Source organism: Mustela erminea, chromosome 3 (assembly GCF_009829155.1).
Source record: "Mustela erminea isolate mMusErm1 chromosome 3, mMusErm1.Pri, whole genome shotgun sequence".
NCBI lineage: Eukaryota > Metazoa > Chordata > Mammalia > Carnivora > Mustelidae > Mustela > Mustela erminea.
In genome coordinates, this window is record NC_045616.1 from 99,895,282 (window position 1) to 99,912,718 (window position 17,437).

At 59.0% G+C, this 17,437-nt stretch overlaps 1 protein-coding gene across 5 annotated transcripts in view; it reads right to left on the reverse strand.

The window, feature by feature from the left end:
- Positions 1-17,437, reverse strand: part of UNC5A (unc-5 netrin receptor A) — a 70,376-nt gene that overhangs the window by 14,792 nt on the left and 38,147 nt on the right. Inside the window, exons 2-16 of one of the 5 annotated variants that reach the window (XM_032336924.1) lie at positions 15,668-15,889; positions 10,326-10,469; positions 9,961-10,064; positions 9,634-9,814; positions 8,791-8,958; positions 8,056-8,220; positions 6,842-7,030; positions 6,434-6,736; positions 3,532-3,619; positions 3,114-3,282; positions 2,721-2,954; positions 2,435-2,584; positions 2,190-2,354; positions 1,322-1,500; positions 15-1,077 (exon numbers count right to left, since the gene is read on the reverse strand). In XM_032336924.1, coding sequence (XP_032192815.1) covers positions 912-1,077; positions 1,322-1,500; positions 2,190-2,354; positions 2,435-2,584; positions 2,721-2,954; positions 3,114-3,282; positions 3,532-3,619; positions 6,434-6,736; positions 6,842-7,030; positions 8,056-8,220; positions 8,791-8,958; positions 9,634-9,814; positions 9,961-10,064; positions 10,326-10,469; positions 15,668-15,889 — 2,627 coding nt within the window. In that variant the 3' untranslated portion in view covers positions 15-911. Of the gene's footprint in view, positions 1-14; positions 1,078-1,321; positions 1,501-2,189; positions 2,355-2,434; positions 2,585-2,720; positions 2,955-3,113; positions 3,283-3,531; positions 3,620-6,433; positions 6,737-6,841; positions 7,031-8,055; positions 8,221-8,790; positions 8,959-9,633; positions 9,815-9,960; positions 10,065-10,325; positions 10,487-12,611; positions 12,708-15,667; positions 15,890-17,437 lie in introns of those variants that run through there. The other 4 variants (XM_032336927.1, XM_032336925.1, XM_032336926.1 and 1 more) reach the window with 4 other exon arrangements.

Sequence of the window (17,437 nt, forward strand, 5' to 3'; positions counted from 1 at the left end):
AAGCACTTAAGACAGAGTCAGGGCACGAGCTTCACACAACAGGCCCCACATGGGGGAACCGGCCAGCCCCAGGAACGGGCACACCACGGCACGCACACTTGCCATTGTCCAGCCCGGGACTCCCATTGCATATTCACATGCCCTGTTGGGCAGGGCTCCTCCAGGCTGGGGGCGGGGGAGGATCAGGGAGGAGCCATTGGGTGTCCCTGGGTGGGTGGGAGAAGGGCAGCATGTGAGAGGCAGATGTGGACTGACACTGGGTGTGAGAGACGTGAGTGGCCTCTGGGTGTACAGCATGAGATGTGTGTGTGTGTGGTGGGTTGGCAGGGAGTCTGTGAGATGAGCACACGAGACATGCATGGGCACATGCCCGCGTGGTGGTCGTACGCCTGAATCCAGGGGCCGCCCCTTGTCCAGCTGTGGCCCTCAGTCTCATAGGCTTGGAGCCAGGCCCCTCAGATGTGCCCCTACCTGGCAGGCACAGAAATGTTTGCATAAGGTCCAGCTCAGGCAGGAGCTCTGGGGGCCATGTCCCGAGCCCAGCGTGTGCGTGTATGCCCGTGTGTATGCGGCCTCCTGGCCAGGGGCTAGGAGGAGAGGTAGCATCACACGCACATACACACACACAGATGGGCTGGGCCTGGCTTGGGCTCTAGTCACTGTCCACCCGGAGCCCCAGAGGCTGGGGCAGGGTCAGAGCAGGTGGCAGTACCAGTCTGGCCAGGCAGGCCTTGGAGGGGTGGAAGTGTGGGCAGGGTCTGAAGGGCCAGTGTTAAGGGACAGTGTCTGCCAGGAGGGGGCCTGTCCACACAGCTCCCCCTGAGGAGGGGAAAGGGCCCCATCTGGCTTCTGCCCGTCCCTGGCGGGTGCCAAAGCTGGTGAGAGTATAGGCGTTGTAGGCCTGGCTGGCCTCAGCACTCCGCCTCTGACACCGTGAAGAGGCCAGCGTCTGGCTGGCCCAGTCCGGCTACTGCTGCAGCCAGCTGGCTGAGGTTGCCATTGGGGAAGTGCCGCGCCTCCCACAGGTTGAGGATCATGGCTGTGGGGCTGGGCTTGGAGGCAAAGAAGCTGAGATGGCTGTGGAAGGGAGGGGACAGGAGCCAGTCAGCAGCCCTGCTTCACCCCAGGCTGTACCCTTCTGCCTCTCAGCCCACCCAAGGGCAGGACCTCCCCTTGGCCAAGTTGCACTGGATACCCTGGCTGCTGGTGGTCGGGGTGCAAGCCCGCCCCACTGAGCTTCTTACCCACCCCACCCATCCTCTCCCACCAGGAAGGACAGCAGGGGGCCTTTGCAGCCCCTCCCTGCCCATCTCCCACCCACCTGTCCAGGTGGAGTTTCTGGGCCAGAGTCCGCCAGTCAGCACCCCGGCTACAGGGCGGGTCGAGGCTGGTAATGATCTTCTGCCGAATGAGGAAGGGGATCTTGAAGGCACTGGGGCCCACTAGGGCTGGGACCCCCCCTTCACTCTCCAGAGCCAGCAGCTCAGCAAATCTTGTGTCCTGGAGGTGGGGGAGGGGTGGAGGTGCCTGTTAGAACTTTCATGGCCCAGGCCCACTGCCACCACCTGCTGGGGGAGCACCCAAACCACCACAGCATGGGGGTAGCATGGGTACTATTTCTTGGGCACCCCTGGTATGCCAGAGCTCTGCTCACTAGGGTTTAGAAGGTCTCAAGGCTCAGAGCTATGGTGACCTACCCAAAGTCTCACAGCCAGTGCAGAGGAGCTATCAAGCCTCATTCCCCTCCTCTCTCCCCATCACCCCTCCCCAAGTCACCGCTACTGATTACTCAGAACTCACTGTGCTCATCTCACTATCTTTGTCCTCCCCACTCAGTTCCCACAGCCAGAAGCCCCCTTTCCCTCACTCTCTGTCTCTTACTCATCCTTCAAGGCATGGTACAAAGTTCCTCCTCCTGGAAACCCCAAGGCCCCCAGGCTCTGTGTCTCCCTCCTGCGGCTCCCACATCCTCTTCAATTTCCACCCCCAAGTCAGATAGCAATCGCATCTGTCGGCATCTGTCTGTTTGCATCTGCACCTCTCTCCCTGGAGACTTGGGGGAAGCTGCTAAACAGTTTCTAGGAGGAGGTGGGCTTGGTGGCAGGACAGGCCGTGCGCGCGCGCGCGCGCGCGTGTGTGTTGGCGGGGGGAGGCACATTTCTGCAGTGCTGATGCCCCCTTCTGCCCACCTTGGTGATGTTGAAGTTGATATTGAAGCTCTGCCCATCGCCTTCCACCTGCCACACCCACACCTTGCAGGCCAGGTCACTGGTGCTGGGGCTGACGCGCTCCAAGGTGAAGGTGCAGTGCAGGTACTGCTGGGTGCCGTTCCAGATATGATAAAAGGGGATCTCCTGAGGGGGCGGGGGGAGAGGCTGAGTCAGGTGTGCCCAGCCTTGGTTGTGCCCACTCTAGGCACCCTGAGCGGCCTCACCTGGTAGCTGACGAGGAGCTTGCTCTTCCACAGGGAGCTGGGCACATCGTGGATGGACAAACGTAGGTTGTGGTAACTGTCCTTGAAGTGCAGGACTCGGGGCTCCTGGATCAGCTGTCCCCCCAGCTGCTTCTCCAGCTGTACCACCTCCTGTAGCACACCCCAGGTGGTCAGCTGAGTCTGGGGCCCGGAGCACCTTCCCCACTGCTGCCCCTCCCAAGAGGAGAGGCCCTCAGTGCCAGTGGTGGTGTGGCCTCCCTGTGACAGGGTGGGGGCGGAGGGGTACCTTGAGTGCGTCGTGGGTGTCATGTAGGCAGTAGACTCGGATGTTGTACTCGAGGGAGGTGCAGGCCACGGGGGCAAACAGAAGCAGCTTGAGGCGCTTGGTCGCAGCCACACTGAGGGCCTCTCCCACCAGGGCAAAGCGGCCCAGTTGCTCAGTGAAGACATAGCAGGCGCCGGCCTCCAGCTGGCAGTAGTAGAGGTGGGAGGGTGCCTCCTCTCCCAGATGCAGCACATCCTGCAGGCAAGGGCCCGATGGGTCAGCTCATGGCCAACTCCAATGGTGAGGAGTGGCCAGACTGGGGAGAGGGTGGCTCAAGGGCCAGGTGGGAAGCCCAGGCTCCACTCTGAACTCCTCAGTGCCCAGGTGGGTGGGCTCAGGGCTGTTTCTGCTCACCTCCCAGCTGCCCTCACAGGACTGCTTTTTGAGGCGCAGGCTCCAGCTCTCTGGGCAGGGCTCCCCACAGTGGTCCATGGCGAGGATGACCGGCCGGGTGAGCAGGACTCCAGGGGGCCCACAGCTAACGATGGGACTCAGCAGGGTCTGACAGCCAGCTAGGGGCAACCTCAAGTGGGAAAATATGGGTGGAGAGGGAAAGGTGTCAGTGGGCTGTCCTGGGAGTTGGCTGGGGCAGAGCAATTGGCACCCCAGGGTTGAGGCCCCAGGGCTGGGTGGAGCTTATGGGCAGTTCTTCCCTGCCCTCCCCAGGGCTAGGCTAGACCAAATCTGACAGTGGATGGCTAGGGGATATCATGGTGACTGAAGGCAGAGGGCAGGACCCACCCAGCCCTAGCAACAGGGCCCGTGCCCACACCTCACATCCTCTGGCTTGTGCAGTGTGAGGTAGATCTCGTAGATCTTTCCCCGGGGTATGGCATCTGGAGGAATGAGGAGGCTGATCCCTGTGACAAAGTAGGAGGAGGCCTGGGGTTTACCAGGGCTGCAAAGACATCAAACACCCCTCTCTCCCAGCCCCGACAGGCACCTCCCTTTAAGGACTGACCACTGCCAGCCTGGACTAGGGGACAGAGGTGCCAAAGGGACTGCCAGGGGACAGAGGTGCCAAAGAGACTGCCAGGCTGTCCATCTACCCACACAGGCATGAAACGGAGTTCTAGTGACCCCAAGAGAGGCTAAGGGAACTTGGGTGGAAAAAGCATGCCTAGTTAGCCTGAGCACAGAAAGCTCTGGAACAAAAGGTGCTAGGTGTTCTGTACCTACCTGACCTATCACCCAAAAGACACTGGGTGGGACCAGGGCACTCCTGCTTAAAACCTTCCCTGCCTCCAGCATAAGGTCCAGCTCCCTGGCCTAGCCCTTCACCTCTGGCCCCGGCAGCCTTTCCAGCAGCTTCCTTAGCCCAGCCTGTACTGTATTCTTGGCTATCCTGAAGCCCCCCTCTCTTGAGCACACCCCTACCTGGGGGTCCTCCTGTTCTCCTGTTCTGCTCAAGCTTTCCTCCTCCTATCGGCCCTGGCCATCTTTGGGGATGGCCATTCTCAGCCACCATGACTTTGCTCCTCATTGGCTAGCAGCGCCTGTAGGTAGGGCAGGCCTTTAACAGCCTTGCTGGCTTTGGTAGCCCTCCCGGGTTTGGGAGACACTGCACTCATGTCCTCTTGTCTGGTGGATTCAGCTCTGTGCAGTGTCCTGCTCGGCAGCACCAGAAGGGACTACTCAGTGAGGAGTGGTTGCGGGGGGCAGCCAGTGGGGCAGGGGCTGCAGAGTTCCTCTGAGGATGGCAAGGAGTTGTCCTGCTCTACCTTCCTGCTCTTTTGGGATGGGGGCGCCTACATCAGGGGGGACCTTGGAGGCACGTGACTGGGGAGAGGAAGGAATTCTATGACTTTATCCCACCAAGTCCAAAGCTTGCATTTATGCTCCAGAGTGAAGTCTGAGGTGGGCTGGCTGGAGTATCACCACTTCCCAGAAACTGAAGCGCAGGAGAGGGAAGGCACTGATGCCCTATTTACAGCTACTGCTCCCTTCACCAACTCTGTGCTGCCTCCTGGTACTGGCTGCCAGTGCTGGTGACAGTCGCAGAGATCCATGTGACTGCTCTCTGAGGCGGACGTATACATTCAGTAGATGTTCACGTCCAGTACTCAGGGCAGTGAGGAAAAACCAGGGGCCCTGCTCTCCTGAGGCACTCAGCCGGGGGGGGGGGGGCAGAAGGACAAGTGGAGCAAAGGGTGCTGGGGGAGGGGGGGCCAGCCCCCCGCCCCAGGGGCAAGAAAGGCTGAGTGTCACTGTGTGCCTGTCCCTTTCTAAGAGCTTGACATGACCATCTCACCTCATCATCCTAGCAGCCCTGTGAGGAGGACATGAGGCACAGAGAGGGAGAGCTGCCAGGCCAACACCTGAATGAGAGCTAGCAGATGAGTTAGTGGATGGGGGCAGAGGAACCGTGTGTGCAAAGGGCAGCAATGGTGTGCTTGGAGTGCGGAGAGCCCACTGTGACTGCCATGTGCACGAAAAAGTGCATAGGAGGGTAGAGGCCACTGCATCTGGCCGGCAGGGGACAGAGAGGTCACTGTGTCCTTGTTATGTGGGCTTTGTGTTGTGTGGGGCATTGGGGAGCCCCAAAAATGGCTCAAGAAGGGGAGGGACATGATTAAGTCTGGCTTCATTGGTGAGTGCTTGTTGTCTTGAACTAGATAAGAGGTAGATATGGTGGCCTGAGCCAGAAAAGGCAGTGGGGAAGAGGCAAACCAGGAGCATTTGAGGAGGAAGAATGATGGGACTGGTGTGTGACTGACTAAAGCTGTTGTGGAGATGAGGGGGGCAAGTGAAAAAGAGTAGAAGGTCAAGGTGACCTCCAGTTTCTGGCTAGAGCAACTTGACTCTGTTGTCCCTGAGGTGGGGAAAGCCAGAAAGCAGGAGGTTCTGGGGGAGGGTGGGAGACAGTGCTGTTTTAGGCACCAGGAATCTGAGGTACTGTGAGACATCCAGATGGAGCTGCCCAGGAGGCAGCTGGGTGTATGATTCTGTCGCCCAGGAGAAATGTGGCTGGGGATGGAGGAGTGGGAGTGATCTGCACAGACATGGCGATTAAAGCCACGGAGTAGGCGAGATTGCTCTGCGACAGGGTGCCAGGAGGGAGCTCTGAGGAACACCTACATTTAGGGCACAGGCACCAGGAGCAGCTGGAGAGGGGTAAGAAAATCAGGGGCAAGTGGGGTCATCTGAGCTGAGGGAGAAGAGACTTTTAGGGTGGGAACACCAGAGGCTGCTGTGCTTCCTCAAAAGAGGACTATGGAAAGGGTCTGTGGAGTCCCTATCGTGGACCCTGTCAGAAGGGTTTCTGTGAGGTGGTGGACGGAGCAGGCCCCTGTCCCGGCATTTGTCCTCTGCCATCTCTCCATTACTTCCACAGTTCCTTGGGGCCGGCACCTGTCCTACCTCTGGGCCCAGGGGCCAATGCAGAGTCTGGCACATGGGCTGGCTGACTGTGCAAATGAATGGCTAGTAGTCCTGTGCCCTGAAGTAACAGAAGGGCGACACTCTGGCCATGGCCTCGGTGCCGGCCCTACGGCCAGCCATGACTGGATTCCCTCCAAAACTCTCTCCCCACTCCTTGGTGCCTGGCTTAGCACTTGGGGTGAGGGTGAGCAGCCCAGGAAAAACATCAAGAGCTGTCCCGTCCTCCTCTAGGAGGGACACAAGACTAGTTTTGCCTCTTAGAGCTCCCTGGGGCACCCTGGAGTCCTTCTCACCTGTATTAGGGATCATCAGCCGGCCCCCGAGGAAGTTGAAGGTCCCATAAGTCATGTTGCTGGTGCCACGGGGCAAGGAGCGGAAGTAGTTCTGGGTAGAGAGGCGGGAGACGAAGTCCTCGGCCTCAGAGGTGGGCGAGCTGTGGTGCAGTGTGTGGCGCCCACCACCCAGCGGGCTGAGCAGGTGCCCATTGGCGAGCTGGAACTTGGGGCTTGGCCCGTCCTGCCGGGGACACAGACTTCCCTGGCAGGTGGTGGTGGTGGTGCTGAGGTCTGGCTGGATGGTGAGAAGATGGGGATTGTCTGCAAGGGTAAAGACAGACTCAGGGGGTGGCACTGAGGTGACCTGTTGGGCAGTTCTTGGTGTGGGGGCCTGGCAGGAATGCTGGGAGTGAGGGGGCACCCCACCTGCTTTGCTGGGCTTGATGCTGACGGGCTGGAAGCCTGAGGTGAGGATGGATGAGTCAGCCACGTCTGAGTCCAGCCCTTCCTTCTTGCGGCAATAAACAAGGATGAGGACGAGCAGCAGCAGGAGGAGGCATACAGCCACAGCAATGAGGCCCACGTAGAGGGCCACGTCCTCGGGCCCGGAAGCAGCTGCGGGAAAGAGCGCGGCCTTGGGAGGGGCAGGGTGCAGGAGGCCGGGAAGGAGAGGTCAGCGGTCTACGCCCCAGGAGGATGAGGTGCTCACTCCTTGGGCATCAGCACTAGCGGGGCTGCAAATGTGGTGGCAGGGAGCATGGAGTCAGCATGTGTGCATCTCAGCCCTGCATCTGCCACCACCTTGCTGTGTCACTCTGGGCAAATCACATCTCTCACTGCTCGCTCATTCAGTCTGAGGCTGCTGCTACTGAAGGATGGAGGAGGGGAGGAGACGCTTTCCCAGGCAGCCCTAGTGGGCTGCCAGGTTGAACCTACTCTTCTGGGGCCCAGGGCAGCTGGGGCTGGCGGAAGCTCCTGGGATCCCCAAAGTAGGGGCTCTACTTCCTGGAGGAGAGGGTCTGCTAATCTAATTCCTAGCCATGTCCCTGGGCCAGAAGCTGGGGTGCCAGGGCTTTTCTCCTGGTCTGCCTCCCCAGGCTTGAGGCAGGGTTGGAGTGGGGGTGATTGACTGCCTGGAGGAAGCTATATTGATTTTAGAAGGGCTTTGCATAATGGAAGAAATGTCCATCAGAAAGGAATTGACACAGATAATTAGGTTTTTAATTGAAAGAATGGGGAGGGTGTGTTCTAGAGAAAAAAAAAATCCAACAGAGATCTTTAATTGTTAGTTATGGCCTTGTAATTAACAGGCCTCACAAGCCCAGTGTCCCCACAGGACTTGTGTGTGCACTTGGGGGACCGTGTGGAGGTGAAATTGTAGGAGAGGAGGGGGATCCAGAAGCCTGGGGGACAGGGGAAAGGTTCCCATGTATGCATGTTTCAGGAGAGGTGGGGGAGGTACTGGGGTATACACGGGCACATGTGTGTATGTTAGGGATGGGGAGTTCCCAAGGGTCCTGAACTTTGGAGAGGGCGCACACCTTGTGTAAGGGGGGCTGATTCCCTTAGCTGTCACCTCCCTGGGGCTGGTCAGGGCCAATCCTGGCAACAAGAGGACTCCTGGGGCAGAGTGGACTCACTGTGCACACAGAGGTCGCTGGTACAATTTCGGGTATCCAGATCAGCACCCCGGCACTCCTCACCTCCATTGCGGGGTGCTGGGTCAGAACACTCACGACTTCGCCAGTGGGTGCAGTCGAGCCCACAGGCTGACCACTTGCTCCATGGGCTCCAGCTGCCATCCACTAGAGGAGAGACAGACAGGGACAGAGAGGAGATGGTGTGGTCAGCCTGGGCAGCAGCACAGGCAGTTTGCCAGTGCGGCCCTGCTGGGCATCCAGACCTAGGTGCAATGCTGTGGTAAGGAGCACACCCTCTGGTGTCCGGCTGGCCTGAATGACGCATGCTAATGACGGGAGGCACGATGATGCCGGGCCTGCTTTACTCTATCCACACTATGGGGCCGTCCTGGCCCTGGGGCAGCAAGGGCACTTGGTCCCACGATGACCCTGTGATTCCAGGCATAGGTGGTTCTGTAGACTCAGGCGGTGCCCTGCGCCTGCCCCACACTGACTGTACCTGTCCTGACTGTACTGCAGAGTCTGTGACTCAGCCCCTCTGCTAAGGCCTAGCCTGGACACAGACCAAGCCCTGCTTCCAACCACACTAAACCCCATCCCAGCCTTGGACTGAGCCTGGCCCTGCGTGTGCGTGGGTGGGATGGAGCCATGGGGGGCAGGCTGGTGGGCACAATGGAGCCAGGGCACGGAGATGGCGTGGTGAGGAGCGATGTGGGAGGCAGCGGCCGCTGGTACCTGGGCACAGGGTGGCGCAGGCTGTTTTCTGGACATTCTGCCCCTCACAGAAGGCACCCCCGTTGAGAGGCGCCGGGTTGGTGCAGCTCCGGCTCCGTTTCTGCCAGCCGCGCCCACAGCTGGCGCTGCAGACGGACCACTCGGTCCACGTCGACCACCCACCGTTCACTGGCCGGACAGAGAAGGACTGGGGTCAGGGAGCGGGGGCTTCCTCAGACACGCTGGCCCAGGGGCCAGGGCAGGAGGGCTGAGGGGCTGTGAGCTGGAAAGAGGCGGGCTGTGGCTGTGCTGGTAGAGATGCCTTGGAGGGGAGCCCGTGCTGGTGCTCGCTAACCCCCAGGGCCTGGCAGTACCGGCTCCACAGCCCCTTCTCCCAACAGGCTCTGCAAGCGCCCAGGGCAGCCAGGCCTAGCTGCAGCTCCCATGCTCCTCCGGCCCAGACCCCAGTCTTTCACGAGGGCAACTCCGGCACCCGCCCCCCTGCCTGCTCTTGGGGTGCCTGGAACACTCAACTTCCCATACCTGGGACACAGGAGCATGGGCTGTGGTCTGTTACTTTTCCTAGACTCCCATCCTGTGCCCTCATCTCCACTTGCACAATGTCCCTGGCCCATAGGTAACCCAAGGGATGGTCTCATCACAGAGGACCACCAACCTGTCCCACACCTCAGCCCAGTTACGCCCCTTGGCTCCCAGATAGCCACAGCAAGCCCTCTCCCTGTCCTTCCCAGGGAGGCCACAGCCTGGTCCACTGGGCCCTGGCTCCATAGGGAGCCACTGACACATCGTTGCCCATCTCCCTATGCCTGGGAGCCCCTCTGCCCCACCAGCACTGGGGCCCACCGTAGACGATGACAGCAGCTGAGGCGCTGCGGCGACGCGCTACGATGTTCTTGGCCACGCAGGTGTAGTTGGCCGTGTCGGCCAGGCGGGCCTGTCGCACCACCAGGCTGTGCTCCCTTGTGATGTACACATTGGGGTCCAGGGACGGGTCCACCAGGTCCTCGTTCCGGAGCCACTCCACCTGGGGGAGGGAGCCATGCCACTGCACTGCCCGCTCATGCTGGCCCTACCTGGAGCGAGAGTAGCCCCTGGGGGTGTCAGGGCAGGCAGGACCCAAGACCCGGGAGCCCTACCCACCTGTGGAGCGGGCACCAGAGCCCCTCTCACCTCAGCCGGGGGGATGCCCTCGGGTGGGCGGCAGGGCAGCACGATGCCCTGCTCCAGGGATACCTCCTTGGCCAGCGGCTCCTGCTCGAAGTTCTTGCGCAAATCTGGGAGAAGAGCAAGAGTGTCCTCCAGCCTGAGTGTCTCAGGCTGGTTCAGCCTTGCTGGCCCTGTCCCCTGGCCCCGCAGCGGCCGTGGCGCATGGCTAGAGAAAGTGCCAAGTGACTAGGGTGATATGGGAGTGGCTGGGGAGTGGACAGAGGCACTTTCTCCGCCATCTAGGCAGGACCTGAGGTTTTCTGAACAGACCCTTACCCTTGTTGATACCCTCCATCCACCCCTGACCAAGGGCCAGGCCCTGGACTCACAGGCAATGCGGATGTAGGCCTTCTGACTCTTGGTGGTGCCTGAGGAGCTCCATGCCACACACTGGCACCAGTACTCCTCCAGCCCAAACACCTTCTCCACCTGCTGCCTCGAGACGTTGATGCGGACCTCCATGGCGGGCAGCCCTGGGGGGCAGGAGGGGTGGGTAGCCAGTGTTCTGGTTGTGCCAAGCCTTACACAGTTCTTGCCGCCCAGATGTCTGGGGGTCTTTGGCTCAGAAGGAGAGTGGACCCTGAAGGCAACCCTTAGCCTGGAAGGAACTCTGCGGGAGCCCCAGGGGATGCTCCATTTATATCTCCCGAAGGCCAGGAGCCAGTCCTTAGCTCTTCCATTCACTATACTTTGTTACCCAAGGCCTGTCTCCCTGCAGCCGCAGAAATGTCTCTAAAGGGGCTTGCTGTTGTTTCAGAGACGACAGTACAGAGGAGTTTTGGGGCTACAGAGACTGGCCTTCAACGACCCAAGGCAGAAGGAGTGGGGCAGATAGGATAGCTCTGGGGCCTTTGTGGTTAAAAAAGGTGAGGAAGGATCTGGTTCCTCTCCCTGGGGTTTAGCAGGTAGATTATGACATGTGATAATATAATAACAGCTATTAACAGTATAATTACAGCGATTATGTAGTATGATAATAGACCCCTGGGGCTTAGCCAGGGTTTCCCACATGCTGGCTTATTTTCAATCTACTCCCTTGAAGGTATTGCTCCCACTCTACGGATAAGGAAACAGAGGCTTAGAGAGACGGTGATTTGCTGTAGCTGCTCAGGGCTGTCTGAATCCACAGTGCATTCAGGGATCCCCCCTGCCCATTTCACGGAGAAGCAGTGGAAGGTGGGTGAGGGGGCAGTTGCAGAGGAGAAGCTGGCCAGTGATGGGAATCTGGGACCCTCTCTGCCCTGACTCAGCTGGGCTGAAGGGACTCTGCTCAAGGACAGACTGAGCTTCTGCCATACCTGGACCCCGAAAATGGGACACCAAGGAGGCCGAATCCTCTGAGGAACCTGGACAGGAGATCCTAGCCCTCTTCTAGTCCCCTGGCCCTTGGCCAAAACCAGTGTCCCCAGGAGTGAGACAAGACTGTTTCCAATTTCTCCTTCTCCTGACCCCAATTTCCCTCGGGTCATTGGCTTATCAGAAAAAGGGAGAGAGGCCGGGCAACCAATGTGTTTCCATTGTTAACAGAGAAATTCAATTAGGGCTGCATTGCAGGAGGGGCAGCAGCCCAGCTGAGCAGGCAGTCCGGGAGGCTGTTTTCCCTCTTCACTTCTTTAACATGTCTTTCCCTGACCTTTGCCCAGACCCCTCCTCATGAGTCTCTTCAGCTCCCACACCGGGTCCCCAGAATTTTCCCCCTTGCCCTTGCCCCCAACAAGCTCTCACAGGAGACGAGGAGGTGGAGGGGGGCGGTGTCCACCTCTGGCTGAGGTCATCATGGCTAAGCTCCCTCTGTTCTGGCCACTGCCTGCAACCCCTTTTCTCGAAGGTGAAAAATATGTGTATTCTCTGGCAGTAGGGTGAGGGCTGAGAACAGAGGGTCCCTCACAGGGTCTGTATACAGGAGAAGGGCCCTGGGCTCTAGCTACCTGACAAGCACAAGGAGCCGTGTATACACTTGGGGGTGGTGACAGGGCCCTCCAGCTCTAAGCCTCTAGGGTTAGTGGTGAGAGACTTTTAGAACATTCTGAACCTGGTAGCCTTCCTGAGTGGACAGGTCTGTGGATGGATGGACTACTGCATCCCCCATGGTGGTGGTGGGAGCTCAGGCAACTCAGTTTGGGGAGAACAGCACTAAATTTAAGCACTCCTATTTCTTTATCCCCATCTCCTCCCCTCTCTGTCCTGCCACTGCCACCCCCTCATCTCCTTCCTGCTGCCATGAATGAGGGCCAAGTTTGTCCATGATGTCCCAGATCCGGCAGCACCCTTGAGGCCCACAAGCTCCAGGAGGGTGGTGGATCCAGGAGGAGACCCAGACACTGCCCTGCTGGTCCTTGATGCGAAGACGGTGCCTCCTTCCTGCAGGTCACTGGGTAGATGCTGGGGAGGAAGGATGCAGTGTCCCTGCTGGCCCCGGAGCGTGTGGGGTGTGAGTGGGTGTGTAAATGCTGTGGGCACATGGGGAGGCCCCAGTGTGGGTGTATTGAGTATTTTTGGGAGATGGAGGGTTAGGGGGGTGGAGGTTGGGCTCTGAGGCCAAGTTGGGGTTTAGATTCTCACTTTTTCATCAATCTGCTTCTAATAACCAGTTTGTTTGACACACAATAAATTACCTTCCCAGGTGGGACTCCAAGGCTTGGTCTCTCTGATTTTGGGCTTTTATAGCATCAGCAGGTTTGGGTTTGAGGGTTTTCAGGCTTTGGTCCCTCCTCCTGGCCTTCTGGATGGGGAATGGGGACAAGTGAGGGGAAGAGAGGAAGGCTGTCTCTTGGGGTGTCCACCCAGCTACCCACACAGGAATGGGTGGGGCTGCAGATCTGCGCTGACCTAGGACTCCTCCATACCCGCTTGACAACAGAATGTTGCTGGGTCAGGGTCTTCGGTCTGAGTCCCTGCACAGCACCACTCCCCACTGTAGTGCCATCTGTTCCTGAGCAAGGGAAGCCTATCTCTTCTCAAAGCACTGAATGGTTTTGGGTTGAGAAATCAAGATTAATACAAAGTCAGATGTGCTGGCCATGGGACGCTTGAGTTTGTATGCTCAGGGCAGGAAAGGGCCACAGTGGTTATGGGAGGGATATGTCCCCACATGCTCTGCTCTCCACCTGGTTTGAAGGGAGCAAGGCCAGAAGAGTCTGTTGGGGAGTGTGGGATGGTGGGTCTTGGCATATATGGCCCAGCCTGTGACTGCTATGCAGGCCCTGACCTGGGTCTCAGCCAAGCCTTGGATTCCAGACCTCCTGATGGCAGGAGACAAGGAGGGGTCTGTGGGGAATCCTGGAAGGGAAACCTGGGAGCAGCTGGAGACTGGCCTAGAGCCTTCAAACTTCTAAGAAGTTCCAGACAGGCCCTTAATGATGCAGGAAGGCAGTCTCTGACTATAGCTTCCTTCTCCTCATCTGTCCTCTTCCTGGGGGCTCTGTCAGTGGGAGGCCTCATCATGCCCCAAAGTGGTGCTGGGCCCTGGCTGTGGGGTGGGAAGAGAAGAAAGGCCTGGAGCTGGGTTCACACAGGGTCCATGAGTTCTCATGGCTTTTCCCACCAACCTGCAAGGGGACCCTCCTCACTCCCATTTTGCAGATGAGAAAACTGAGGCCCAGGGCAGGGAGGGCAGACACCCCACCAGTCCCTAAAGGTATAGGGGCAGGGAGGCTTCTGGTACCTGCTGGGGTCTGAAGGTGGGGTCCGAAGGTGGCCAATCATCTTGGGCGCTAACCTAGGCCTGGCATAGGGTTAACCTTTGAGGACTGCAAGAAAGAAGCCGCAAGTAGCAGCTGTGTCTAGGCCCAGCCAGCGCAGGACTCGGGCCGGGGCAGGAACCACTAACTCAGGAGCCAACACCTGGCAGCAAGGAGGCCTACCCCTGCTAACTCGAAAAGGGGAGAGTCAGGTGTGACTTTTAGGGACCAGAATGTTTGGTTGGAACCCTTTTGGGGCCCTGATGAGTCACAGCCATCTGTAACATGACAGGCTGGCTCTGAGGACCAAGTCACCCGCTGCCTAAACTCAAGGCTACTCACATCACGGTTACTGGGACAGCTTCCAAGTTCTCCCAGGCAAGGACCCGTCCTGCAGTCTCCTTCTGCCCAGCACCAACTTTCCAAGGTTCTGGTGTGGTCGCAACCCCATGTCCAGCTGTGTGCCCCCCAGGGCCCCTTCTGTCCATACCTGGGTCTCTGCGTTTGGGTCTTGTGGCCCTTCCGCCTGGGAAATGCTCATTCCAGGAGGTTTTAAGATTCATACTTAGAAATTATTCCTCATCTGGAATTTTTCCTGGGCGACCCAGACCCTCCTGCCTGGCAGCTTAGGCTACCCTTCTGGGCCTGAGGTTTCTTGCTTGCCTTGACATCAGCATGAATTGTCCTGGGCACGGCCAGCCTATGCTCGTCTCACACTAGAGGCCGCAGCCCTACAAGTGTGTGCTGTGTGTTTCGGGACTCAACCTGAGGGCTCCTCATACATGGGGGCCTCACAGAGTGCCAGAGCGAAGGGAGAAGAAGTAAACCGAACTGGGGTCCAGCTAGTGAGGAGGAAGGGAGGGTCGTCAGCTCCACCAGGCCTGTTCTTGGGGAGTGCTGGGACCCAGACAAGCGCTCTCACTCACATCCCAAAGCCCACACGCTGCCTGAGGCCAGGGTAGGGGCACAGAATAGGGTATCCCATGGAAAGGGTACTTCCTGAGTCTGCCTGCGGTTCCTGGAACCCCTCCCTCCACATCTTCGCTCAGTCTCACTGGTTCCCTCTCTTCTGGGTCTCTGGGTCTGCCCCTTCCATCAGTCCCCTCACCCATATGGGCCCCAAGTGTCACCCAGAGCTCTGACCATGCCATCTGGCAGTCTGAAATCCCATGGGATTGTGACCCCACTCCAGAGCCTGATGGGTGAGTCCTCCAGATGGCACCACTATTCCCTGTGCACACACCTGACCCTCCCTGCTGACCTTGAGCAGCACCCAGCCTCTCTGACTCCAAGGCTTTGCTCATGCTGAGCCCCTTTCCTGGAATGCCATTCCCCTCTCCTCTTTTGGACTAGCTCTCAGAACCCCTTCATTTCCATGTCACCTCCTCTGAGGAGCCTCAGTCTGCTTTCCTCTTGCCGCCATAGCCCTCAGGGCTCACTGAGAGCTCCCCGTGCCAACCACCTCTCTGCAGGAGCTGGGGCTCTCTGAGGGTGGTGGCTTGTCACTGGCACAAAAGCGGGTGCTCAGGGAATTTGCAAGTGAGTGAACACGCAGATCAAACACTCATGGAGTATGAGGCCTGTGAGCTCTTCTGTCCTCTGGGAGCTACTCCTTCCCAACTCCCTCTCTTTGCTGGCACCTCTCACCAGGCTGCCCCTGGCCTAGCCCAGCCCTATGTCCCTCCAACCACAGCATCCGGGGGCCTTTGTAGGGGGTTCCCTTTTACTCATGCCCTCCCAAGTGGTCAGGCCTGGTGAGGGTGTGGCCTCCTAGGGAAGGCCCCGGTGTACATACAGGGAGACCTAGGTGTGGGAGTCCTGCCTCTTCTGGGGAGCTGGGGTGGTGGGCACGGGGCTGGTGACATCCTGGCCTCCTCACAGGCGTGTAGCCAGAGGCGATTGCAAACCCCCCTCTGGGCCTCTGTTTTCCCTGAGGTGGAAACTGACTTCCCCTGCCCTGGGCCCTGCCTGGCTGCGCAGCCAAGACTCACCGCTTCCATCATCCGTGCTGCGCTCTATCACGTGGTCCACCTGGCGGACCCACTCCCCGTTGCACTTGAAGAAGATCTGCGTGGCAGGCATGGCCTTGCACACCAGCAGCACCGGCTTGTTCTTGACGATGTACACATCCTCAGGCTCCACCAGGAAGTGGGGAAGCAGGTCTGGGTTGGCACCGGGGACCGGGTTGGCCACCGTAGCACTCTGCTGGGCACCTGCAGTGGGGGCAGAGCGGGAAGGTGAGCCGGGGCCACTGGCAGGCTTTTGGGGCCCGTGGGGACTGCGTGCCCGGCATTCAGGGGCTGGGGCTGGGCTCTGGAAAGGCAGCTGATGCGGCCAGGTTCCCACCTCCAGCCCAGTGATCCAGGCTACTGAATGCTCCCCTGAGCCTCAGTGTCCCCTCTGCCAAATGGGGAAAGCCCACCCACTCTGGAAGACTATGGAGAGCAGAAATGAGATGGGGGTGGGAGTCCCAGCACTTAGGGGGCCCTCCACAGACAAAAGAAGTTAGGGCCTCCTGTTACTCAGGAAGGAGTTCAGGGACCTGGGGAGGTAGCCCACCACCCTCAGAGGTCCAGAGAGTGCTGGAGGGAGGGAGAAGACCCCAGCAGGACAGGTGGACAGGGTCCCTTCCTCCCATGTCTGGCATCTCTGAGGCCACTTCTGGGTTCTTTTCCATTCTCGGCCCCTGGAAGCAGGGGGTGCTCAGAAAATAGCATATGAAAGAAGGAGGCGAAGAGGCAGCTGTGAGGGAGAATATGGGGGTTGCTATAGGAGAGGTCCAGGGGAGGGGTGGGGGGGGAGCCGGTGCTGCTGGGCAGGGTGGGAGCTAGAAGTGTGTGTCTGGGAGCCTGAGGGACCAGGCTAGGTCCCGCCCCTTCAAGGAGACCCGAATGCATGCTTCCTTCTAATTTTAACTGAAAACCACAAGCATCCACAACTCATTTGTTGCTAATGACACAGGTAATTGGCTCTGAGGCTTTGGCGGAGGTCATCCCCCCTCCCCCACAGCAATCTGACAGTCTGTTGGACCAGCAGGACCCCTGGGAGGGTGGAGAAGGGTGAGTTGGGAGGGAGTGGGAGGATGGAGATGGGGTGACCTCAGCCTCCAGCCAGTCGCCCAACAAACAGGCCCCTTACAGCCTGGCTTTTCCCTCAGGGCCACTGTGATTTCTCACAACCCACTCTCACAATCAACAGTGGCCTCTGGGCATAAAGAGGGAAGAACTTGGGCTTCAGAGACCAATGCAGCTCCTTGCTAGTGGTGACCTTGGGTGAATTAGCCATTCACCCATTAGTTATCTGTGACACCGAGGTCCTGTCTGTCCCTAGGGAGACTCTGGAGGTCCCTCACGTGGTGGGCCTCTTGGGTTATCTACCATCTACCCTTTTGGGGGCAGTCTGAAACCCACAGTGGGCTTCTAACCCAAGAAGGCCTGGTTCCCTCTCTGTGCGGAGAGCAGCCACACGGCCCTTTCCCTCCTGTTTGCAAGGTGGGAGTCTGTCCTCTCCACCCCCAGACTGTGATTTTGGGAAGGGGATCTGTGCCTGGTCCTGTGGGTGTCCTGGGCCAGCTCAGGTGAGCTGGGAATGCCAGCCAAAGAGAGGCTGAAACCTGGTGTGACTTCAGGCACACTCACCCCCACCGCAAGCCTGTCTCCTCGCCTGCCAGAGGGAGCACCCCACTCTTTGGGCGCTGTGAGGAGGAGATGAGAAAAAACACTGTGCCCAGCTCACACCAGGGCCTAGCAGTTTTGCATTTC